The sequence below is a fragment of the Rhincodon typus genome, chromosome 5, assembly GCF_021869965.1.
Source record: "Rhincodon typus isolate 14 chromosome 5, sRhiTyp1.1, whole genome shotgun sequence".
NCBI lineage: Eukaryota > Metazoa > Chordata > Chondrichthyes > Orectolobiformes > Rhincodontidae > Rhincodon > Rhincodon typus.
The window spans coordinates 117673205-117700107 of record NC_063336.1 but is presented as its reverse complement, the minus strand read 5'-3'; the positions used below and the strand labels follow the sequence as shown (position 1 = coordinate 117700107).

The following is a 26903-nucleotide window of genomic DNA, read 5'->3' as shown; positions in this document are numbered from 1 at the left end:
AGGTTGGGGGAGTCCAAAATTGGAGGGTGTAGGTTTATGGTATGAGGTAAAAGATTAAATAGGACCTGAGGGGTAACTTTTTCACATACAGGGTGGTGCGTGTATGGAACAAATTGACAGAAGAAGTGGTGGAGGCGGGTACAATTACATATAAAAGAACCTTGATGGGTATATGAATAGGAAGAGTATAGAGAGATATGAGCCAAATATTGGCAAATGAGACAAGGTCAGATTGGGATGTCCAGTTGGCACAGATGAGTTGGACTGAGCGGTCTGTTTCCGTGCTGTACAACTCTGACTGTATTTACAGATATTGTGGGAATGATTGCTGATAGACAGGAACAGTTTATGATGAAATTCTGTTTTTGGTTTATTGCTGTGGTTAGCTTTTATAAAGAAAAAATTAACTAATCAGGAAGACAGAACATGGAATTTGTTTGGTTTTCATTTTGCTTTTATTTTGATTTTTTTCAAAATTCAGGTAAATTCAGTCAAGTGGTAACTTGACAGTAAAGAAGATAAAATCATTATTTTAAAAATATTCCTATTTCCAATTTAGCGAGCTCTCTACTTTTCAGCTGAGCATTTTTGTAGTCGCAGTAAGAAGTCTAAATTAAGATTTTCTGTTGCATTATAGGCCCAATTTTTATTTAATTTTTGCTGGTCCTCTTATGTAACCAATATTTCACCATGCCACTTCACCCCCTTTCTTCCAGCAGCAGATTCTTAATCTTTATCTTAGTCTTTATCACTGAACTTGTACAGCACTATAATACGTAAAACAAGTTTTTGCTATTCCCTATCCCGACTTTATTGTATTTAATATTGAATGAATGTTCATTCTAGATTCCTCAACTATTGGAAAGTATCTATTTCTGTATACCCTGTATAATAACTTTAACACATTTTGTCAAATCACTTCTTAATTTCCTAAGAGTTTGCCCCTTAGTTATATTTTTTTTACTTGGGCAACATCCTAATGAACCTGTGCTGTTGCCCCTTATTGCTTCAAGATTACTTCTACTGTGTGAAGGAGAAATCTCCCTGCAGGACCCCAACTGTAGTCATTGGAAAAAGTAGCAGGTAGTTGAATAGTTTGCTGATTGACAACAGGATTACTGGAGGTAGAAGCAATGTGTCTGGTACATGGTTTCAATATTCTAAACTTTCTGTTCCTACTGTTTCCAGGTCAAAGATTGCCAGGTTGCATGGGCTATTATTTCTTCTTATGAATATTTATTATCCGAATGTTACCATTGATCATTTACAAGTAATGCAAAATCAGAAACATTTTTAAAAAATGATTATAGAAAACTCAAATGTTTCAAAGCAATTACAAATTTCCAGTATAGTTACTGCTTTCAGGTCAAAGGTCATCGTCAGGTTTCTGTGTCTATTTCTTTCTGCTAATAACATGACTGCATTGATGTCTCTGAATTTAAATATTTCTCTAGAATTATCATTTCCAGTCCAGTGTGACTTTTCTTTGGTGTTCTATTTTTATTTAAGGTTTCACATTGCAGTATTTTGCTTTTAACTGTGGACAGAATTTTGGACTTTCTGGCTGATCTGTATGAACTTGCTGAGTTGACTGACTTTACTGAAATTATGTAAAGAACCATTATAATACACTTATATTCCTACGCTTGCATTATTTTTCTTTAATTCTGTGGTAGCAATAAATTAACATATTGAGGTCTAAGTTTAAAAAATGTTGAACATAATCTCTAGGTTTAAATTTGGTTTATTCATAGAATTAACCTGAGTAGAAATAGGCCATTTGATCCATTTTTGATAAAAGCTATTCCTTCCCCTCTGCTGTTTCTCCATTGCCATGTAAACTTTTCATTTTCAAGCATTTATCCAAATCTCCTTTAAAATTTTAATTGCATCTGCTTCCAACACCTTTCCAGGCAGTACAATTCACATAGAGCACCACATATTGTTTTTCCTCATACTGCCTATGGTTTTTTTTTTGTAATTTATTGAAATCTATATTCTCTGACTGCTGATGTTTCTGTTTTCATTATTTATTAATGCTACCAAATCTTCTCTACTTTGAGAAGAACAACCCTAGTTTCTCTAGTCTGTCCACGTGGCTGAAGTATTTCGTCCTTGACCCATGATGATGGACAGTTTTACAATATGGAGACTTGACTTTTTTTTGCTTGTTTGGAGTTGTTGCACTGATTATAATTTTTATTTCCAGCCCTTAGCAACCAAAATGAAGTCCTTAGAAGTACAGCTGATAATAGTTTGCTGTCTTAGTATAAACTCAAAAAAAGGTTTTGGTAATTTGTGAAGGAGCTTGAGTGCTGTTCCTGGCTCTACAAAACAACTGTGGGCCATAATTAACTACTGAGCAAAACACAAGTACAGATTTATTTCAATTTTGCATTCCCAGGCTCAAGAATCATCTTCAGTCAAATGAGTTTGTAAGATTTAACAGTACTTTATTTCTGACTGATTGCATAAATTATTTAAATAAGAATTTTTCTTCTGTTCCAGGTGTTTTTCCTCAGCAGTCGAGTACATCCTGGTGAAACTCCCTCTAGTTTTGTTTTCAATGGTTTCCTCGAGTTTATTTTACGTGCTGATGATCTTCGTGCTCGAATGTTGAGACGAATGTTTGTCTTTAAACTTATACCCATGTTGAATCCAGATGGTGTAGTGAGGGGACATTATCGGTAAGCATGCAAATGTTAAGATGTTACTCAACTGCTGCAATTTTGTCTTTGAATACCTAATTCTGCCACCCTTTCCATTGAACCATTGGTTGCAGCATGAAACTAACAAATCACCAGTGTCAGATTCTGGTATGCATTGTATATGCAAACAATTTACTGAACTTGAGGAAACAGTGAGGAAGTGGAATTAATAGGAGAACTTTACCAAAACGGCATGTTTGGTGCAATGGCTGAATACCTTTACCTGTTCTGTTTCAACCTATGTTTTTGTATTTTGCAGGACTGATTCTAGAGGTGTGAATTTGAATCGTTTGTACTTGGATCCAGATTTTAATTTGCACCCTTCAATTTATGCGGCACGTGCAGTCATCCTGTATCATCATGTTAACAATCGTGTGTCTTTGGCCAATTGTGACTGGAAAAAGTTCACTTCATTGTCACCCAGTAGTCCTTTATGCACAAAAGATTTGAACCATTCCATCAATACGACTTCTACCTCTCTTGAGACCACTCTATCAGAGTTGGAGAAAAGCAAAAATATAAAAAACTTTGAAAATGGGGAAGTAGATTGTTTAATTTCCTGTAAAGATCCTGACCATTCAGATTCATTAATTCAAGACAAAGATAACAATGGACAGCCACTTTCAGAAACACGCTATGGAAAAGCTGTTTCATTGAGTGGTGATGGTACACTTTGTGAGAAGGCAACTGATAGTTTTGACTCTTCAGAAACTGTTGAGCACATTCCTCCTCATGAAAGTGGAATTGCATACTATGTGGACTTGCATGGCCATGCTTCAAAGCGGGGTTGTTTTATGTATGGAAATTCTCTTCCAGGTGAAAATAACCAGGTTAGTATTCAGTGTATTAGTGTTTGACGAATACCAAGACTAGCACATTTAATCTGAGTAGATAGTGATTTTATTGCATTCCAACATAAAATATAGGCTGAATTGTTACTATTACAGTTTCCTTGCATTTCATGATGGACCGTAGTTCTGTAAGTAGATTTTATGTGAATACCATCAGCGTACAACAGAACATGATGCCTGATTTCATGAAGATTTAGATAGAATTCAATTTATAATTTTAAAATACAATTTAGATAAAAAGACAATGTTGTCGAGGAGAATACTGAGATACAGGCTATTAGACTAGACGGGATTGAGGTTCATAAGGAGGAGGTGTTAGCAATTCTGGAAGTTGTGAAAATAAATAAGTCCCCTGGGACGGATGGGATTTATCCTAGGATTCTCTGGGAAGCGAGAGAGGAGATTGCAGAGCCTTTGGCTTCGATCTTTATGTCGTCATTGTCTACAGGAATAGTGCCAGAAGACTGGAGACTAGCAAATGTTGTCCCCTTGTTCAAGAAGGGGAGTAGAGACAACCCTGGTAATTATAGACCAGTGAGCCTTACTTCGGTTGTGGGTAAAGTGTTGGAAAGGACTATAAGAGATAGGATTTATAATCATCTAGAAAGGACTAACTTGATTAGGGATAGTCAACACGGTTTTGTGAAGGGTAGGTCGTGCCTCACAAACCTTATTGAGTTCTTTGAGAAGGTGACCAAACAGGTGGATGAGGCTAAACCGGTTGATGTGGTGTATATGGATTTCAGTAAAGCGTTTGATAAGGTTCCCCATGGTAGGCTATTGCAGAAAATACGGAGGCATGGGATTGAGGGTGATTTAGTGGTTTGGATCAGAAATTGGCTAGCTGTAAGAAGACAGAGGGTGGTGGTTGATGGGAAATGTTCATCCTGGAGTTCAGTTACTAGTGGTGTACCTCAAGGATCTGTTTTAGGGCCACTGCTGTTTGTCATTTTTATAAATGACCTGGATGAGGGCGTAGAAGGATGGGTTAGTAAATTTGCGGATGACACCAAAGTTGGTGGAGTTGTGGATAGTGCGGAAGGATGTTGCAGGTTACAGAGGGACATAGATAAGCTGCAGAGGTGGGCTGAGAGGTGGCAAATGGAGTTTAATGCGTAAAAGTGTGAGGTGATTCACTTTGGAAGGAGTAACAGGAATACAGAGTACTGGGCTAATGGTAAGATTCTTGGTAGTGTGGATGAACAGAGAGATCTCGGTGTCCATGTGCATAGATCACTGAAAGTTGCCACCCAGGTTGATAGCGTTGTTAAGAAGGCGTATGGTGTGTTAGGTTTTATTGGTAAAGGGATTGAGTTTCGGAGCCATGAGGTCATGTTGCAGCTGTACAAAACTCTGGTGCGGCCACACTTGGAGTATTGCGTACAGTTCTGGTTGCCGCATTATAGGAAGGATGTGGAAGCATTGGAAAAGGTGCAGAGGAGATTTACCAGGATGTTGCCTGGTATGGAGGGAAGGTCTTATGAGGAAAGGCTGAGGGACTTGAGGCTGTTTTCGTTAGAGAGAAGAAGGTTAAGAGGTGACTTAATAGAGACATACAAGATGATCAGAGGATTAGATAGGGTGGACAGTGGGAGCCTTTTTCCTCGGATGGTGATGGCTAGCACGAGGGGACATAGTTTTAAATTGAGGGGTGATAGATATCGGACAGATGTCAGAGGTAGGTTCTTTACTCAGAGAGTAGTAAGGGCGTGGAATGCCCTGCCTGCAAAAGTAGTAGACTCGCCAACTTTAAGGGCATTTAAATGGTCATTGGATAAACATATGGATGATAATGGAATAGCTTAGGTTAGATGGGCTTCAGATTGGTTTCACAGGTCGGCGCAACATCGAGGGCCGAAGGGCCTGTACTGCACTGTAATGTTCTATGTTCTAAACTGCTCATTTGACAGTATTTCAGTGCATTTGACGGTGAATCCATATAACTTTAAAAGTGTAACATTTTCTGTCTCCCTGTTAGTTTATTCATGTGCTATCTACATAGGCGACATTTAAATGCTTTCTAAGGTGTGCATATTATTGTAAAAGTTAATACCCTCAGAAATACCCAGGAATTACATCATTGAAACTAACCATTCAACTCAACCAGTCCAATAACACCAACTGTTTGAAATGTTCAGAGGTGCTTCTAACATGAGAGTAACCAGGCAAAATTTGACAGTGAACCACATAAGGTGATATTAGGGTAGGTATCCAAAATCCAGTCAGTGGTAGATATTAAGAGCTGTCATATAGAGGGAAAAAGAGGTGGAGAGAGAGTTGGGTCTATTAAGAGCATGGCTGCTAATTGTAGAGTAATAGAATTTATGGATGCACAAAAGCCCAGAATTGGGAGAATGTAGTGATCTCAGAGCATTATCCCGTTCCCATTCCTTTTTGTTTTCCATGCTCCTTCCTCCCTTTTAGAACTTAATCACTTCTGCTTTCCATCCTCTTACAGACTTTTCCTCTCCCCTTTCTTTGTCTCTGTGCTTGGTTAGCTGCTGTGATCATATCAGTCTTATTCTTGTTACTGTTCAGAATATCTTATTCACCTGAGGGTACAGATCTCAGATACTACTTCAAAGAAGGACACAAACCTCAGGCAATGCACCTTTTTATGTCAGTTGAAACATGAGTAGAGTGTTTCAGCCATTCCATTCACTGGGGATCTAAGTAATTGGATATTGGATCTGAAATTCTTCAATCATCTTCAAAGTTTTAGTTGTCTTTTATAGATTTCAAGCCTCCAGCAAAGTATATATCTTTTTAAATAACATGTTACACTGTCTCTTTCAGTTATTGCTTTCCACATTTAATTATAAATCTGTTAATTCCACGTGATAGAACATTAAAATGGAATCGTTTTTGCTTCTGATTAGGTTGACTGTTATGAGATTATAAGGCATAGGAGCAGGAGTAGGCATTCATCTTAATCAGGCTGCAGTGCCATTCAAAGAAATCATGACTGATCTAGTAATCCTCAACTTCACTTTCCTGACTTTTCCTCATAACCCTTAATTCCCTTATTAATTGAACAACCTGCCTATCTCAGCCTTGAATATATTTAACAATCAGCCTCTAGAGCCATAGACGGGTCAAGGAGGAAGGGATGAGAGGGAGGGTTGAACATGGGATGAGGCCCCCAACGTGGCCTCCTCTGCATCGGTGAGACTAAGCGTAGACTCGGAGACTGTTTCATAGAGCATCTGCGCTCTGTACACGACAAATGACAACACCTTCCGGTTGCCAACCATTTTAAACCCCACTCCCTGGGTGACATGTCCATCTTGGGCCTCTGCAGTGCCGCAATGACACCACACGCAAACTGGGGAGCAACACCTCATATTCCACCTTGGGACCCTACAGCCTGATGGCCTAAACATGGAATTCATCAGTTTTAAAATCTCCTCACCCCCCGGCCTCATCCCATGTCGAACCCTCCCTCTCATTCCCGCCTCCTTGACCTGACACAACCTGTCTATCTTCTCTCCCACCAATCCACCCCACCCATCCCACTGACCTATCACCATCCCACCTACCTTCCCCAGCCCCACCCCTCCTCACTATTTATTTCCCAGCTCCCGTACCCCTTCCCATTTCTGAAAAAGGGTCCCAACCTGAAACGTCAACTTTCCTGCTCCTCTGATGCTGTCGGCCTGCTGTGTCCCTCCAGTTCCGTGCTGTATTGTCTCTGACTCCAGCATCTGCAGTTCTTGCTATTTCTGCCTCTAGAACCAGCTGTGATAAAGAATTCTGCAGATAAACTACTGTCTAAGGAAAGAAGTTCCTCCTCATCTCTGCCTTAAATGGGTGACCCCCTTAGTCTAAGATTATGATCCCTGGTTCCAGACTCATCCACTAGGGGAAACAACTTTTTGCATCTACCTTGTCAAGTCCCCTAAGAATCTTATATTTTTCAGTAAGGTGATTCATATCATTCTGTTCCTTAGCTTTTGCAATCTTTCTCCATTTAACTAATGTTCAACTCTCCTCTATTCTTCCTGTTAAATTGCATAACTTCACACTTCCCCACATTATATTCCACCTGCCAAGTTTTGACCCATTGCTGAACATGTCTGTATATCTCTGCAGACTCTTTTCCCAATAATAGATGTTCAGCTAACTGGCCTATAATTGCCTGTTTTTTTGTCAACTTCCCTTTTTAAATAAAGGTGTTACATTGGCAGTTTACAAATCCTTTGAGACTTTTCCTGAATAGAAGGATTCTTGGAAGATTATTGTCAGTGCACCCACTGTCTCTGTCACACTCAACACAGATTATGTAGAATGCATGTTTTTGGCTGTATCAGCTGAACAGTGTTACTGCTTTTACTTTTAAAAATGCTTTTGCTTCCATGAGTCTAAGTGTTTGCTTCATGTGCTTGGTGACTTTTAAGCCCAATATTCTCAAATACGATAAAATTCTTCCATTTAATAGGTTTGTTGTTTTCATTATCCAAATAGATAGAGAATATGTTGTTTCCAAAACTGATCTCCATGAACTCAGCACACTTTGATTTTACGGCTTGCAATTTCTCTGAGAGGAACATGTATGCCAAAGACAAAAGAGATGGACAGTCTAAAGAGGGAAGTGGGAGAGTGGCAATTTATAAGGCTACAGGAATTATTCACAGGTGAGAGGGTGTTTAATATAGTTTAAATTAGATTTGGTGGAAGGTTTCTATGGTTATACTTCAGATTTTTTTTACCTCAAATTTTATTTAAAACTCTGCAAGAATATTTATTTTTATTGTTTATGTCATGGAAAAGAATGCAAATATTGACAGCTGAAAGGTTTGAAATAATATTCATAATTTTAACTCCAACATTTTTTGCCTTAAAATTTCTTGAATTGAGTGTCCTAATTGTTCTAAATTTTGTTCATAAGTAAATTTTATAATGATTTGGTTCAAAAACAGTGTTTTGACATTAATTTGGCAATTGTTATATTTTCAAAAACTGGTATCTATTCTCAGACACAAATCTGTGATTTGGAAATGTGCATCAAATAAGTTTAGTCCAGGCCATAAATACACCTTCAATTTATTTATATTTCTTTGCTGTTATATACTTACAAGCTTAAAGTCCTAACAAAAATAAATTGTTAGGCAGTGTGACATTTACATTTCTCTTCATAATTCAAAAAATAAATCTGAAGTCTGCTCATTATTCAAAGTCAATTACTTTGTTTGAATTTTCAGGAATATATAATGCAGCAGAGCTTTATTATAACTATTGAACTTATTTAAAAGCAAAAGGCTAGTCATTTGAAATTCTTTTTTATTCTGTAGTTCCTGCTCAACAGAAGATATGCTGCCTACAGTAATCTGAAAGTGTTATTTTTGACTGGTTTCTAATTAGATTTCTTATTACTGGGCAATCTCTCATTGTGGTCAGTAGAGTCTGACTCAGTGGTGTACAAGAACTGTTGCTGTTTGCAATCCTGTTTTTCTATTTAAGATTTTATCATAATTCTGGTGTGCTTATAGGTGCTCAGTTTGATTGTGCTATGTTGTTCAAAGGAAACCAAAATGTTCTTTTTCTTTTAATTGGCATAACATCTTTTGCTAATGTCAGTTCATTCGAGAATTTGTCTGAAATTTTTGTGACTTTTCAAAGTTTCTGAATTTTCCTCTGCAGCTATACCTTGGAGTGTAATTATAATACAGGCCGTTGTGTGAATTCAGTTCCTCCTGCATGCCATGATAATGGACGAGCAAGTCCACCACCAATACCTACTTTTCCACCTAAATATACTACGGAAATCTTTGAACAAGTATGTAAAGTTGTAAATATATAATGTGCCATGTATGTAGTGTTTTGAATTTGTGATGCATACATGAGATCTCTCCTCTGAATTAGTATTTCACCTTTTAAATTAATTCAGTTTTTCCATTCTTCCTACCCAAGTTGATAATTTAACATTTTCCCAATCCTCCCAGTATAAACAGTCTATTGTCATCCTTTGAAATAGTCCATGTATCTAGGTAGCCTACTTGTGTCATTTCTATAACTTACTTTTCCTCTTAGCTTTCTATCACTAGAAAACCTGGATGTATCACTTCCCTCATCTAAGTCATTAATATAAATTGTAAATCCCTGAGGACCGAACATGACTAAATATCATCCCAAAAATGAGTTGTTTGTTCCTATTGTACTTTTGTCTGTTAACCAGACTTCATTCTATTCCGTATATTACCCATGTGCTGTCATCTTTTGCAACAAACTATTGTAGAGTACCTGATCTCATCCCTTCTGAAAGTCCAAATATACCACATCCACTCATTCCGCCTTTGCCTCCCCTGCTTTTTGTACCTTCTAAAAAGTCTAATAGGTTAGCTAAACATTATATCCTTCTCATTAGGCTTTGCCTAATAATGTTGTAATTTTCAACATGACCTGTTGCTTTGTAATCTAAGTTCTTATAGATTTGACCTGCTCTTATTTTTGGCCACCTAACTGATCATTCCCTCTTTCCTTCCTATCTTGAAAAAAAAGGTGATCTTTTCTCTGTCTCATTCCACTGGGCGTCTTCTAGCATCTAGGGAATTCTGGAGCCTCAAATACAATAATCTACAATCACTGTAATCACCTCTTTCAAAACTCAAAGCTGAAGGCCACTAGGCCTGGGGGAGTTTTAATCCCAATAATTTCTCAGGCATTTGTTCTTCACTAAGGTTAAGAACTTGTAAGTTCCCCGCAATGTCTCTCTTGCTTTCTATTGTGAGCACAGAAGTAAATATTTGACATTTCTTCCATTTTTCTCATCATCTGTTGAAATCTTTTGTGCCAGTGCCTCTAATATTTTCAATGACCTCTTCCTTTTAACATAATTCCTTAAAGCTCTTAAAATCCATTAGACCGTAAGATGTAGGAGCAGAATTAGGCTATTTGGCTAATGGAGTCTGCTGATATGTTTCTCAACCCTGTTCTCCTGCCTTGATCCCCTCGCTATTCAAGAACCTATCTATCTCACTTAAATATACTCTAAGACTTGGCCACCACAGCCTTCTGTGGCAATAATGTCTACAGACCCACCACCCTCTGGCTGAAGAAATTCCTCCTCACATCAGTTCTAAAGCGTCGTCCCTTCACTTTGACACTGTGCCCTCAGGTCCTAATCTCTCCTACTAGTGGATACATCTTCTCTCTGTTCATTCTATCTAAGCCTCTTAGTATTCTATAAATTTCAATGCCTTCCCCACTCCTTTCATCCGTCTAAAATTCATCGAGTACAGACCCAGAGTCCTCAACCGCTCCTCATACAACAAGCCCTTCCTCCCCATGATCATTCTTGTAAACCTTCTCTGGACCTCCTCCAAGACCAGCATGTCCATCCTTGGATACAGGGCCCAAAACAGCTCACATCATTCCATACGTGGTCTGACCAAAGCCTTTATACAGCCTCAGAACTGCATCCATACTCTTATATTCTAGTTCCCTTGAAATGAATGCTAACATTGCATTTGCCTTCCTAACTGCCAAATGAACTTGCATGTTAACCTTAAGAGAGTCCTGACTAGGTCTCCCAAGTCCTTTGTGCTTCAGATTTCCAAAGCTTTTCCTCATTTAGAAAATGGTCTACGCCTCTCTTCTTTCTACCAAAGTGCATAACCTCGCACTTTCCCACATTATATTTCGTCTGCCACTTTTTGTCCACTCCCTAGCCTGTCCAAGTCCTTCTGCAGCCTCCCCTCTTCCTCAATACTACCTGTCTCTCCACCTATCTTTATGTCATCTGCAAACTTAAGTGTTCTCAGTTCCTTTGTCCAGATATTTATTGTATAATGTGAATAATTGTGGTCCCACTACTGACCCTTTGAGAACTCCACTGGTCACCAGCTACCATCCTGAAAAATACTTCTTTATCCTCACTCTGTACCTTCTGCTAGTTAGTCAATCCATTTTCAAAATTTCTTATTTTTTATTTTGTTCTGTTTTCTCTCATGTTTGTTTGTTTCGTCATATGCAACTGCACAAAACTGAGCTATATTTCTGAACTTAAAAGTGTAGTCCATCAGGAAGAATGTGAGCCTGAGAAAGGTGACTGTTCCAGGCAGTGGAGGCCTGCAAGTCAAAGCGTCCCCGTACATGGATGACATTGCTTTTTTTTTTGCTGGGATCTGTTGTCAGTGTACAGACTCATGACCATCTGTGACCAGTGCGAATGGGCCTCAGAAGCCAAGGTAAATTAAAGCAAGAACAGGGCCATGTTCTTTGGGAACTGGACCAATTGATCCTTTATCCCCCTTCACCGTCAGAACAGATGACCTGAAGGTGCTGGGAATATGGTTTGGAGGAAGCAGGGTGTGCACAAAAACTTGGTTGGAGCGCTTCACTAAGATGAGGCGGAAACTGGGCTTTTGGTAGCACAGCACGCTCTCTACTATGGGTATGTGGTACTCTGTTGTTGAACATGAATCAGGTCTGGCCCATTCCCAGAACCTGCGACATTGTAGTCACCTGAGCCATCATCTTCATCTAGTGGTCTAAGCTCAACCGTGTCTGCAGGGACACCATGTACAAAGCTCTGGATAAGGGGTGGGGGAAGAACGTACCCAACACTGCCGTCGTCCTGATGGCTACCTTTGTGTGTGGCTACATCACTATGAGTAGACCCTTGGTTCGCAAACACCAAATGTAAGTACGTACTGAGATTCTACTTGTCCCTGGTGTTGCAAAGGATGGGACTGGTCTCGGTGCTATGGAACACTCCAAGTAGTTAGACCATTCCGTATCACCTGTCTTTCATGCAGAAATTTGCAAAGAAAAACCACAAGCCCATCAGGAAGTGGTCAGCACATGGTGACTTCGAGGCTCTGTGAGAAAGGGAGAGGGTGGATCCTGTCGTGTGGTTCCCTGAGCAGACAGTCAAAGTCATTTGGCAGAATGCCTCCACCAGAACTTGTCAACAAGCACCAAGACATGCTTGGCTGGTGGCGAGAAGGGTACTACCTGTGAGATCCGTCATCCATGCCTAGATTGTCTGCACCACTGCATGCTGCCCTCGAAGCAGCTGCAGGGGCGTAGAGACTGTCATGCATCTCTTTCTGGAATGTGCCTTTGCAGAGTAAGTCTGGAGAGATATGCAGTGATTTTTGTCAAAGTTTGTTCCAGGGTGCTCCAGTTTCCTCCCACACTCCCAAGGATGTGTAGGTTAGGGTGGATTGGGCAATTTATCATGGCCAAAGTGTCCAGGGATGTGCAGGCTAGCTGGGTTAGCCATGGGAAATACAGGTTTACAGGGATAGGATAGGGGGGTAGTGGATTGGATGGGATGCTTTTCGGAATGGAAAGGTTAGCCTGTAACTACATCTCAATGGACCGAATGGCCTGCTTCTTCACTGTAGGGATTCTATGATTCTGTAATGGTGCTGAGGACCTCACTAAAGCTTGGGGCAGCTGCCACCAAGGCACAGTGGGGAAGACCACAGTCTAAAGTCTTTCTGCTGAAGTATAACGAGGGTCTATTCAGTTATCAGACACTCTCGTTACTCAATGTATGTAAATAGTGTCCTGGGTGAGTAAGTAATGCCCTTGGTTTTTGCAATTGCAGAGAATGTTGAATTCTATTGTTTGTTTTTCTTGATGCACAAAGACTCTTTAGAACTGCTTTAGTACCTGTGTATGTATGTACAGTTTTTTAAAATATTTTTACAAGTAAAAGTTATGGTTATATCATTATGAAGCAGTTATAGGATTGTGATGAAGTTTTTTGGATATACAAATCCTTTGGAAACAACCGATCAAAGCCTTATGATTTACTGAATCATATGCTTTTGTTTGTTCACTGAATGCAGCGAAGAATTCTGGTGCTGTTCTTCACACTTTTCTTGAATTTACTTGTTTGCAAAGGCCATAGAAGCCTGAACACAACTTTGTTTAACATGGGGACTCTGGGGCTGTTGTCATTGTCTACATAATCTTGTCACAATGGCTGGCCCCACCTTTCTCTTCAGCCTTCCAGCATGTGGTGAGACACACAGTCTTGTTTTGCTGTTGGTGACGGTTTTGGTTTTTGGAAAGGTTAGCCTGCGACTACATCTCATTTAGACCTACTGTATTATTCTCCTTTTATTTATTTTTGCTATTATTTCATCTGCAGTCATTCCTCCGTATGCGTGAGGGTTCTGTTTCTGAGAACTCCAGCAAAAGATGAAATTCCCAAGTGTACACCCTGTCCAAAATAGGTTAAAAATCCCAAATACATGAATTTGCCCACATGTTGCTGCTTACTTTTTGACACAGATGGACAGGTTCATGAGTCATGAACTGGCTGATAGTGCTGTATCACACAATGCCCTGTATAGTCAGATTTGGCAGTAGTAGTTTTGACATTACTATCCTTATTTGTATAGCTTTAATCACCACAGTCCTATAACTGTTGTTAATCTCTATGGCCGCGCACCACCACCCCACCCCCCCCAAAAAAAATCGACCTATATGCTTGACTTTACTTAGATTGCTATTCTACAGCCTTGACTTTGTATCCTTATTGAACTGCTCCCCCCGCCGGGGAACTGGGGTAAATGCAGGAAAATGGAACCAGCTTTATTTGGGAACTTGGTCAGCATGGACGAGTTGGACCAAAGGCTCTCTTTCCGTGCTGTATGACTATGTTTAATTGGCTGTAAAACAGTTGGAAATGTTGGTCCTCATGGCACTTTAGTGCAAGTGTTTTTCTTACGTGGTTCATCAACTTCCAATGAGAAACATTATTCTAAACCGTACCAGCACAATTTGATTATTAACTTTTGCTTCAGTTTCCTCATGCACTTCATTTTGCAATGCACTCTGGAATGCAGTTATAAAATGAGTACATTTAAAAAACTGTCTTTGCTTTTTAACCCTTGCAATTACTCTCATTATTTAATTATATCTGATTACGTGCATTTTTTATTGATAGAAAATTAGGGATCTTGTAAATTGTGCTTAGAATGAATATTCAGTAATATTGGCTATTATCTACAAAGATAAATAACCACAATTGGATTAGAGGTCTGCATATTCTTAGACTTGCTTTCATGTTTATGGAAATTCCTTGTCTTGTCTCCAAATTATTAGGACTTCAAGGTTAATGAAAGAAATGAGGGTTTGAATTTCTGTTTTGAAAACGAGACTTAAGTATTCAGGTTTCATGTATTTACCATATTTGCAGGAATCCTGAAACCAAATGAGTCCTAGAAAGAATTGCACATTTCTTGCAATATAGTTTCAAAAATTTATGGGAAGTAAATAAAACTATGGAAGTACCCAGTGTTATGGTAGAGTGGTAGAGTAAATCTGAATATATCAGAATTTGTACAAATGACATTTAGCCTTGTTTGGAGAAGACACACTGGTAAAACTCTTGCTAGTTTTAGATTAGTTTGTGCTACTGGTCGAGAAACTTGACTCTTGAACTGTAAAATGTTGTCAAATGAATCTGGAGTTTGAATTTGTGGATTAAAGAACTGTCAAACAAATATTGACTTCTTACCTAACCATTTTATTTAGCTACCTGTTTATCAGTGTTTAATTGTTTAAAGTTAATTTAAAAATTAATACATTTTGAGTTCTTGTGCATTGCCATGCATAACAAGTGATATGGTGGCACAATGATTAACACTGCTGCGTCACGGCACCAGGGACCCAGGTTCAATTCCAGCCTTAGGCAACTGTCTGTGTGCAGTTTTCACGATCTCCTCATGTCTGCGAGGTTTCCACTGGTTGTTCTGGTTTTCCCCCCTAGTCCTAAAATGTGCAGGTTAAGTAGACTGGCCATGCTAAATTGCCCATCGTGTCCAGGGATTTGCAAGCTAGGTAAATTAGCTAATGCAGTGTTACAGGGATAGGTTGGATGCTCGTAGGAGGGTCAGTGCAGATTTGATGGGCTGAATGGCTTCTGTCTGCACTGTAGGGAATCTGTGATTCTGTGATCTAGATTGGATATTCTTGGGCTCCAGCATTATGTGATCGAGACATGGCTTAAAGACTTTGATGTCTTACATTTGATTGAAGAATCACTCACCTAGGTGGTGAATAATTTCAGAGGGCATATGTGGTAGAGCTATAGCTATGACATAAATGTAATTGTCTGATCTGTTAATTAGTTTTCTGTTTTCCTCATTCCCTTTAGGTGGGGAGAGCTTTAGCCATTGCAGCCTTAGATATGGCTGATTGTAATCCTTGGCCAAGAGTTGTTTTGTCAGAATACAGTTGTCTATCTAAACTTCGCGCATGGATGTTGAAGCATATTCGAAATACAAGAAGCACAGTAATGTCAAAAAAAAATGTCACGAGGATTTCTAAAACTCCCAAGTAAGTCACAGTAAATAAAAGGTAATTCCTTTCAAGTGAAAGCATTGATAAGATGCCACATCAAAAGTTATTGTGGAAAACCAAAGCACGTGGTTTAGGGAGTAACATACTGACATGGATAAAAGATTGACTTGCCAGCAGGAAGTGTTGACCTAAATTGGTCATTTTCTGGTATGCAAGATGTAACAAGTGATTGTTATGAAGGTATGATTGCTAAATTTGCTGATGATACAAAGATAGGCAGAAAAGTTTTAAAAAGGATGCAAGGATTCCAGAAGGGACATAGACAGGATAAGTGAGTGGATAAAGATCTGGAAAATAGAATATAATGTGTGAAAATGTGAAATTTGTCAATTTTGGCAAGAAGAATATAAATTGTGAGAACTTGCGGAACTCTGAGGTGCAGAGAGATCTGCACGAATCACAAAAGATTAATATGTGAGTGCAGCAAATAATTTGGAAAGCTAATGAAATGTTATTGTTTATTGCAGGGAACACTGAATGCAAGTATAGAGAAGTTGTGTTTCAATTACAAAGGGCATTGGCGAGACCAATTTACTGTTGGCTGTAATCCTCTAATATGAAGGGCTGTTGTTAATAGTGTCCCTACCTCTGAGCCAGGAGGCCTGAGTTCAAATCCCACGTACTCCAGAGGTGTGCCATAACATTTGCAGTTTTTCAATTAAGGAATTACACGTCGAACTTTCTTTTTCTGGAGATAGTTTTATGGCAGGTTTTCCATTTTCCAGAAGATCTTGATTTGTAATCAGTTTTCTCTCAGGCTGGTTCAATATTTTGTGGGCAACACCTCCAAGAAACCGTCCTTATTTTTTATGTTACTGCAAGTTCCTGGATATTACTTCAGAGTTCTGATGTTCCTTTCCTTTGATAGAGGGGGGATTTCATTTCTCTGTTTACATAATTAATTTCGGATTTAGTTGAGAAGCCTCATTCCCAGAGAAATCTGAAAGTCTTGTTTCAAGCTGTACTCTCCAAGTGATGCATTTCAGCGTCTGGATGCTTAACCTTGATTAGCCTTTTAATGGGTGTGTAATCCATCCCAGCTATTAGATGTTCCTTTTAATCTTCCTTGAGAATTTCTGTTTTCAGGTCAGGTGACTTTGGTGACCAATTTGAAAGGTTTCAGCACCTTTTTTACTTCTCCTATCCTTGTCGTCGAAAACTTTATAATAAATCGACGAGATTTTAAATAGTGTTGAATAGTCCATTTTTGATATATCATGATGTGCACATATAAACATCTAAATAGTGTATTGTGGTAGTGTCACTACGACTGGGTTACGAAGGTATCTTAACATGTCCAAAACAAAGTTAATTTTTAAAAAATTTTTAAAGTTTTTAAATTTTAATTTTTTAATTAATGTACAATACTTGAAGGAGAACAGATTGCAGGAATGTGAAAAGAACGGGAATGGGACTAACTGATTTGCTCTGAAAGTGACTCAGTGGGGAAAATGGTGTCTTTCTGTGCTGTATTGTTCTTAGAGGTATGTGTCATTAGATATAGTATTTAGTACATGAGCTGAAACAGGTGATTTGAAAGAGAAGGATAGTTCTTTCAAAAGCCAGCATTGCGCCCTGCTTGATAGTTACTGAAGATGTGAGGGCGGGGGAAGATAAAAGACCAAATCAAATGTGCCAATGGACATGACAGTGGATGGCACAGTGGCTCAGTGGTTAGCACTGCTAACTCACAGTGCTCAGGACCTCAGTTCAGTTCCAACCTTGGGCAACTGTCTGTGTGGAGTTTGCATGTTCTCCTCGTGTCTGCATGAGTTTCCGCTGGGTGCTGTGATTTCCTCCCACAGTCCAAAGATGTGCAGGTTATGTGGGTTAGCCATGCTAAATTGTCTGTAGTGTCCAAAGATGTGCAGGCCAGGTGGATTAGCCATGATAAATGCAAGGTTATGGGGATAGAGTAGGGATGGGATGCTCTTCAGAGTGTTGGTGCAGAATCAATGGGCTGAATGGCCACTTTTCACACCGTAGGGATTCTATGATTTTTTGACAACACAGTAGTTGTATTCTGTTGATTTTTGGCAGAAATGTCCATTTCACTGCCAGATCCATCAAATTATGACCTATCAGTTTAATTTGGGTATTATCTTGGATTCCTGTCAATTTTAGGCAGAATTGAACAAGTTGCTCAGTTGGATTTTGCGCTTGCAAGTGTTAGAACATATTGCTGCTAATAAACTTTTCAAAATCTCCACCTAAAATGGGACAGAGTTAACAGCAACAAATATGTTCATGGTTGATTATCAAAACTGTATCATGCAGTTTGTATCTCTGCTTCAATCCTTGTTTTGAGCTTGTTTTGCAGGAAGGAGGGATTACCACACAATGACTATGCTTTATGTTTCCATAAAATGTAATGGTGTTACTTTTATTGTGGTGCAAGTAAACAGAACTTTGTAATCATGTTTTGTTTGCCTCCAAATAGGAAATTGCTTTTGGCATGCGAATAAACAATAAAGTAACGACTGAAATGACAAATAACAAAGTTTAAATTGCTACTTTATACTTCTGATAAAGTTTTGAATTGAATTTATTCAGATGAATAGTTAACCAAGTTAGGCTTTCTTGTGTTCACCTTTACACTGCAATTATGTGCAGTACTTTTGAAATGTGATCTTCAAGTAAAGAGAAGGAGAATCATACATGCTTTATTATTTAAGGTAACAGTGTGCTACTGAAGAGATATAATAATTTGCTGTTTAATGAAGTGATGTTCATGTACTTTATATCAGATGCTTTGATGTATATGTTCTCTTTTAAATATAGTGTGATAACATCCTCCGTCTCAGAAAATTCTCTCAGTAAGATGAAGAGTAATGGGAATGGTGTCTCTGGAATCAGCAATGGGCATCAAAATCCACCTCTGATTAAAGCATCTTCCAGTTTTACATTTGGCTACAACCCTGGAACAAGCAAAGGAGTTTGTGTACCAGGATCAAATCATAATCCTCCAAAAGGTGTTCACAAAACCCTCGGACCAGTGAGAGGTAAGATATCTATTGGTATGTATCGTAAACCATAACTGAGCCTTACCTGCAAAAGCAGAATACTGCAGATGCTACAAAGCTGAAATAAATCCGAAAATGCTAGAAATAATGTGCAAGTCACAGGTCTGAAACACTAACTCTCCTCTTCCCTTCATGGAGGGATACTGTATGATGTGCTTCCAGCATTTTCTGTTTTTATTGTTAAGATATATCTGCTTTGTTGAGCCCTTGTATATGTAGCTTAACTGCTGTTGAAGGTTTCCTGGATTTTATTACTACTTTTATTTTGTTACTTCTTCCTTGCCTTAGGGACAGATATAAAGTATCATGCATAAAAACATATAATCCTCACAGCCACAAGGGTGGCTCAGTGGTTAGTACTACTGCCTCACAGCGCCAGGGATCCAGGTTCAATTCCACTCTCGAGTGACTGTCTGTGTGGAATTTGCACATTCTCCCCTGTATCTGCATGGGTTTCCTTCGGGTGCTCTGGTTTCCTCCCACAGTCCAAAGATGTGCAGGTTAGGTGGATTGGCCATAGTGTCCAGGGATGTGTCAACTAGGTAGATTAGCTGTGAGAAATGTGGGGTTACAGGGCTGGGTAGCGGGTGCTGGGGTCGGGGTGGGATGCTTGTCGGAGGGTAGGCGCAGACTTGATGAGCACCTGCTTCTACGCTGCAGAAATTCTATAACTTTCTAAATTCTAAAATTTTGTAAATTATTCAGCAATGATAGCATTAGATTATTTTTAGTACATTCAAAGTCCGGTGATCAGAACAATAAATCAACAACGTAATAATGACAATTCATAATGGTAGTCATAAATTTAAGAAAAAAAATCCATCCTCTTCCGTTCATCCCATTTATACTATTTTATTGTTTCTCCAGCTACATTACTGGCCTGCAACCTGCACCATCACAGCCAAACCTTATTCTTTAAAATCCTCTGTGGCCTCCAGTTTCCCAGTTCAATTGCATTAACATTAAGAAAAAAATTATTAAAAATTAATTCAAGAAAAATAAAAATTGTGTTCTTATTGGAAGAAATCAAAGTTGATCATTGTGTTATACTTTGTTTTCGTCTGAATTTTCCAGAAATGTCACCATGTTCTGAATAAAACAGTTCAAGTGGTTGAGTAACACCTGGGTTCTGAGAATGGCTTTGCCTTTGTTTTGAGGAACAGGTTTATTGTTGTAACCATTACTTACAATATAGCTGAGACAAGTTATTTTGAATGTGTTATTATGGTTTTTAATCAATAGTTGAAGAAGCATATTTTAATTCTATGCATTTTAAATTAAATTTTGTTTTAAAAATGAATTTAAAGGAAAAAGCATGATAATTTAACATCATGCATGTTGTTGGTATGATGAGCAAAGATGACCACTGGTTGTTTGTGCATGAGCAGATAGCAGTGCTGATGTCACTTCCATGACAGAGTCTTCTGGCTTCCTAAGGCTTGCTATTCCACCCCTGTCTCCTGGATAAATATGAGGTGTTGCATTTTGGTACAATAATCAGGGATATGACTTATACAATTAATGGTAGGGCCTTGGGTACAGTTGTAGAACAGAGGGACCTAGATTCATGTATGTAATTCTTTGAAGTTTGCATCATGTATAGACAGGATGGTAAAAAAGGCACTTAGCACGCTTGCCTTCACTGCTCAGTCCTTTGATTATAGGAGTTTTGAAGTAACGTTGAGATTGTACAGGACATTGGTGAAGCCTTTTCTGGAGTATTGCGTCTAGTTCCAGTCACCTAGTTTTAGGAAGGATATTAAGCTGGAGTGGGTTCAGAAAAGATTACCAGGATGTTGCTGGGAATGGAGGGTTTGACTTATGAGGCAAGGCTGGGTAAGCTGGGACTTCTTTCACTGGAGTTTAGAAGATTGGGGGTGACCTTTTAAGGCGTTTAAAATCATGAGAAGTATGCATAGAGTTGATGGTAGGTGTTTTTTCCCTAGGAGGGGGGATTTTGAGACTAGGCGGCACATTTTTAAGCTGAGAGGAGAGAAATTTAAAAAAGACATGAGGGGCAAATTTTTTAGAGAGGGTGGTTCACGTGTGGAATGAAATTCCTGAGGAAGTGGTGGATGTGGGCACAATTACAACATTTAAAAGACAGTTGGATAAGAGTATGAATAGGAAAGGTTTGGCGGGATACGGGCCAGGAACAGGCAGGTGCAACTTAAGGTTCATTTGAGATTATGGTCGCCATGGACTAGTTGGACTGAAGGGTCTGTTTTTGTGCTGTATGACTGTATTCTGGTAGCCATTGCTTCCTGTCCTATGCTGCCTCCATCCCGCCCCCCCAATCCTACTGCCGACTGCATGGTTTGCCACTTAGGGCTCTTCTGAGCATGCTGTGCCACCTAGTAATGCAAAGAATGGTGGATAATCGTGAAAAGGTTAATAGAACAAATAAATGTGAGCAGGGGAGGAAGATAGCAAGAAATGTAAAAACAGTAGCATGAGTTTCTATAGATATCTAAAAAAGGGTAAATGAAGTGAGTGTTGGACCTCTGCAAGGTGATCATAGGCAGTTAATAGTTGATAATAAAGAAATGGCAGATGTAATCGATAAATGTTTTACTTCTGTTTTCACTATACAGGATTAAAAAAAAGTCCCAATAATACCTGTAAATCAGGATTTGAAGGAAAAAAGGAAACTGGTGCAATTATAATCACTAGGGAAGCAGTATTAAGCAACCTGATGGAGCTGCAGGTTTAAAAGTTTCCAGATCCTGATGGATTTCATTTTAAGATCTTAAAAGAGATAGTTAATCAGATAATAGATATGTTGATAATATTCCAAAATTCATTAGATTCTGGAAAGGTTTTATCAGACTGGAAAATAGCATATGTAACTCCTGTATTCAAGAAGGGAGGGAGAGAGGAAACTATAGGTCTGTTAGCGTAATACCTGTTATGGGGAAGATTTTAGAATTAATCATGAAGGAAGTCCTAACTGGGCATTTGAAGAAACCCAAGGTAACTAGGAAGAGTCAGCATAGTTTTATGAAAGGAAAATCATGTTTAACCAATTTATTGGAACTCTATGAAGGACAAATGTGTTCTGTAGCTAAAGCAAAGCCCATTCATTAATGTTACTTGGTGTTCCAGAAGGCATTTGGCAAGGTACCACATAAAAAGTTATTGCACAACAATAAAAGCTCGTGGTGTAGAGGATAACGTACTAGCATGGACAGAAAATTAGTTAACTGCAGAAAACAGTAGACATAAATAGGTCTTTTTCAGATTGGCAGGATGTGAGAAGTGGGGTCCCACAGGGCTCTGTGCAGGGCCTGCAATCTTACAATTTACATTAGTGACTTTGGTGAGAGGAGCAAAGGCATGGTGGTAAATTTGCAGATGATGGAAAGGTAGGAAGATTGTATTGTGAAAATGACAGAAAAAGAATGCAGACTGATATAGATAATGAGTGGGGCAAAATTTGGTAGATGGAGCATAATGTGGGTAAATGTGAACTTAAATTGAGAACGACTGAAGAATTCCAAAATGCAGAGGGATTTGGTGCATGAATCACAAAACGTTAAGAAGCAGGTCGAGCAAGTGGTTAAGAAAGCTAATGGAATTTGATTATTAAGAGTAGAATTGAACACCAAAATAAGATTTTGATTCAGTTTTTGATTGTCTTGTTCAAAGAAAGATGTAAATGTATTGGAGGTAGTTCACAAGAGGTTTTCTAAATTGGTACCTGGAATGAGCAGATTGTCTGAAGATGGAAGATTGGTTCGGCTGGTCTTGTTTTCACCAGAATTTTGAAGAGCAAGGATTGATTTAATTGAACTGTATAAGATCATGACTGGTAACATGAACAGATGTTTACTTGTGAGGAGAACACAGCTTGGGGTCAATTTTAAAATTAAGGGTTGCCTTTTAGGTTAGAAATGAGGGGTATAATTTCTCTGAAGGTTGTGCAACTTTGGAACCCTCTGGCTCAGAAATCAGTGAAGGCGGGGTCATTGAAAAATTTTAAGGGGGACATTGACAGATTCCTGTTGGCAAGGGAATCAACATTTTCGGGGACAGATGGGAATGTAGCAAATCAACCATGAACTTATTGAATGGCAGATTAGTCTTGAAGGGCCAAATGGCCTACATCCGCTCCTAATTTGTATGTTTTTACCTAGTGTTAACGTTGCCAATAAATACAACTATGATTTAAAGGTTTAACTTGCGCATTGAAATGGTGACAAGATGTGAGGACCTTTGATTACTAGTTTTATTTGAACATATGCAAGGGGAGCTGCCCACTTCCACTGATGAATTACACAAGGTTGTGGCTATGTTGCTTCACGCATTCCGGGACTGATACAGTTATTCAATTCTGTGATTCTACATGCGATCTTATCGTATTATCCAAGCACAATTCATTTTACCAAAATCATTATGTCACTTCTTATTCCATGAAGGTACAAGTTACATTTTTGCAGTATCTCTTAACCCCCTTTGTGCTGGCTAGACTGTGATAACACATTGGCCTTAACCAGTTCTAACAGCTTGTATGTGAGCTGTTTCTGAACTTTAGTGTATTTTCTCTTTTCAGCATCAATACAAAAATTATTGCATGACTTTATGCAATACAGTACAGCACAGCAATAGGCGCTTCGGCCCACCAAGCCTGCACCAATTCCTAATCCTTATTTAGATCAGCTACTTGTTGCCAATACTAACCAGATCACCTGTTTTTTTTTTTCTCCAGATCATTTATGTATATTAAACAACAAAGGTCCCAGCACTGATCCCTGCCAAATACCAGTAATTACTGATGTCCATTCCGAAAAGCACCATTCCACCAATATCTATGTTTCCTATGACCAAGACAGTTTTGTATCCATCTAGCCAGCTCACCCAGATCCCATGAGACATTATCTTTTGTACCAGCCTGCCATGAGGTACCTTGTCAAATGCCTTACTAAGTTCCATGTAGACTACATCCACTGCCCTTCCCTCATCAATCATTCTTGTCACCTCCTCAAAAAACTCAAATCAAGTTGGTGAGACATGACCTTCCCTGCACAATCCCCTGCTGCCAATCACTGACAAGTCCATTTTCTTCCAAATGTGAATAAATCCTGTCTCTCGGTATCTTCTCCAACAGCTTCCCCACCACTGACGTCAGGCTCCTGCAATTTCCCTGAAACAAAGGAACAACATTGGCCATTTTCCAGTCCTCTGAAACCTTACCTGAGGCCAAAGAGGATGCAAAAGTATCTGTTAAGGCCCCAGCTATTTCCTCCCTTGCCTCCCACAGTATCCTGGGAAAAATGCCATCTGGTCCTGGGCACTTGTCTACCTTAATACATTTAAAGACGCCCAACACTTCCTCCTTTATTATGTTGACCTGCCCAAGAGTATTTACACACCTTTTCCTAACCTCAACATTCCTCACGTCCCTCTCTTCGGTTAGTACCAATGTAAAGTATTCATTAAGGATCTTGCCAATTTCCTCTGGCTCCATGCATAACCTCTGTCCTTTATCCCTGAGTGGCGCCTACTCTTTCCTTAGCTACCGTCTTTCTCCTAATATATGTATAAAATGTCTTGGGATTTTCCTTAACCCTGCTGGCCAAGAACATTTCAGGGCCTCTTTTAGCCCTAACTCCCCCGTTTGAGTTCCTTCCTACTTTCCCTATATTCTCCAAGTGCTTTGTCTGTTTTTAGTTGTGCAGACTTTAGGTATGCTTCCTTTTTTTGACTAAGCTGATAATTTCCCGTCATCCAAGGTTTTGGAATCCTGCCATTTCTGTCCTTCATGTTCACAGGAACATGCTGTCCTGCACTCTAACTTTTAATCAACTTTAAAAGGCTCCCACATGTCAGATGTGGATTTACATTCAAAAAGCTGCTTCCAATTCACATTCTCCAATTCTTGCATAATTTGGTTATAGTTGGTCTTCCTTAATTTAACACCTTCATCTGAGGTCTACTCTTGTCCTTATCCATAAGTATCCAAAAACTTATGGAATTATGGCCACTATTTCCAAAATACCCTCTCACTGAAACTTTGATCATCTGGCTGGGCTCATTTCTCTATACAAGGAACAGTATGACCTCCTCCCTCATTGATCTATTCACATACTGTTCCAAAAAGCCCTCCTAGACACACCAAGCAAATTGCTCCCGTACAAACCTCTGGCACTAAGGTAGTCCCAGTCAATATGGGGGAAATTAAAATCACCCAGCACAACAACGCTGTTATTTTCACTTCTTTCCAGAATTTGATTACATATCTCTTCCTCTATTTACTGCTGGGAGGTCTGTAATACAATCCCAGCATTATGATCGCCCCCTTTCCTATTCCTGAGGTCTATGCATAATGCCTTGCTGCAAGATCCTTCCAGGGTGTCCTCCTTCAACACAGCTGTGATATGCTCTCTAACCAGTAGTGCAACTCCCCCACTTCTTTTGTTTCTTCCTCTGTCTTGTCTAAAACAGATATCTTGGAACTTTAAGCTGCCAGTCCTGTTCCTCTTTCAACCATGTCCCTGTGATAGCAGCAACATCATAATTGCATGCGTTAATCCAGGCTCTAAGATCATCCATCTTACCCGTTGTACTTCTTGCATTGAAGCAAATGCAGTCCAAGCCTCCAGTTCTGCTGAGCTCAGCAATCTCCCCCGACTGCTCTTCCTTTTAAGCTATATTTGCCTTAGTCCCAAGCTTTTCCCCAGGCTCTTAACTGACCTGCTGCTCTCATTCCCAACCCTCTGTCATACTGGTTTAAACCCTCCCGGGTGACATTATCAAACCCGCTGACCCTCCAGTTTAGATGCAACCCTTCATTCTTGGACAGGTCCCACCCTCGGAAGACATCCCAATGATTCAAATATTTGAAGCCCTGCACCTGCACCAGCTCTTTAGCCACGTGTTCAATTGTACTATGTCTCTGTTCCTAGCCTCAGTAGCATGTGACATGGAGACTGATCCTGTGATTACTACGCGCGAGGTCCTGCATTTTAGTTTACTACGTAACTCTCTGAATTGTCGCGCTTCCTACCGAGGTCTTCTGTGCCAATATGGACAATGGCTTCTGTCTGTTTACCCTCCTATTTCAGGATGCCCTGTTCCTGCTCAGAGACATCCATGAACCTGACACCAGGGAAGCACACCATCCTGGAGTCTCTCTTCCGGCCACGGAAGCACCTATCTGTGGCTCTGACTATCAAATCTCCAGTGACTATTGCTCACTATACTCTGTGCCTCCCCCCTCTACAGCAGGGCCAGCTGTGGTGCCACTGCTCTGGCTGTTGCTGCTGCTGTCACCTGATGGGCCACCCCCCTCATCAGTATCCAAAATGGAATACTTGTTTGACAGGGGGACACCTGCAGTGGACTGTTGCAGTGACTGCCTGTCCCGTCCAGCGGTCACCCATCTATCTTCCTGTACCTTGAGTGTGACCACGTTTTCATAACTTCTGTCTATGACACTGTCCACCATTTGTATGTTCCTTGGTGTCGCCTACTGCTCCTCAAGCCAGTCCATTTGTCTGATGAGCAGCTGAAGCTGGGTACACTTCCTGCAGATGTAATTATCGGGGATGCTCTCAGCGTCTATGATTGACCACATCTTGCAGGTGGAACACAAAACCCCATTGACTGACATGATTAATCTTCTGTTGGCTATTAGATTACAAATTAAATCTTAATTAGCTACCTAAAAATTACAATTATTACTTTCTGACCAATAGCTCCCCCGAACCTACTCACTATCTGAACTCCTGTACTAACCAGAAGATGAACTAACTGTACTAACCCTTTAGAAAGACTGAGACACACTTACCCTGTACTGTAGTGAGGTTCCTTCACTTGTAGCACTAAGGGAATGAATGGGTTAACATGAATTAGCACCGACCATTCAGAAACTGTGTTCTTCCCCCCGCTGTGTCGTCAGCAGGATGCTTCCCCGGAATGGGTGGCTGCTAGCACCTCCAGAAAGGGACGTGTCCGAACTGAAAACTTTGATTATATGTACAAATTATACATCCCAG

The 26903-nt window shown here is 39.6% G+C and overlaps 1 protein-coding gene across 5 annotated transcripts in view; it reads left to right on the top strand.

Annotated features, from left to right (window-relative positions):
• Positions 1–26903, top strand: part of agbl5 (AGBL carboxypeptidase 5) — a 116117-nt gene that overhangs the window by 38207 nt on the left and 51007 nt on the right. For all 5 annotated transcript variants that reach the window (XM_048596854.1, XM_020512682.2, XM_048596853.1 and 2 more), the window contains exons 6-11: positions 2509–2687; positions 2968–3538; positions 8024–8193; positions 9200–9335; positions 15678–15859; positions 18665–18885. In XM_048596854.1, coding sequence (XP_048452811.1) covers positions 2509–2687; positions 2968–3538; positions 8024–8193; positions 9200–9335; positions 15678–15859; positions 18665–18885 — 1459 coding nt within the window. The remainder of the gene's footprint in view (positions 1–2508; positions 2688–2967; positions 3539–8023; positions 8194–9199; positions 9336–15677; positions 15860–18664; positions 18886–26903) is intronic.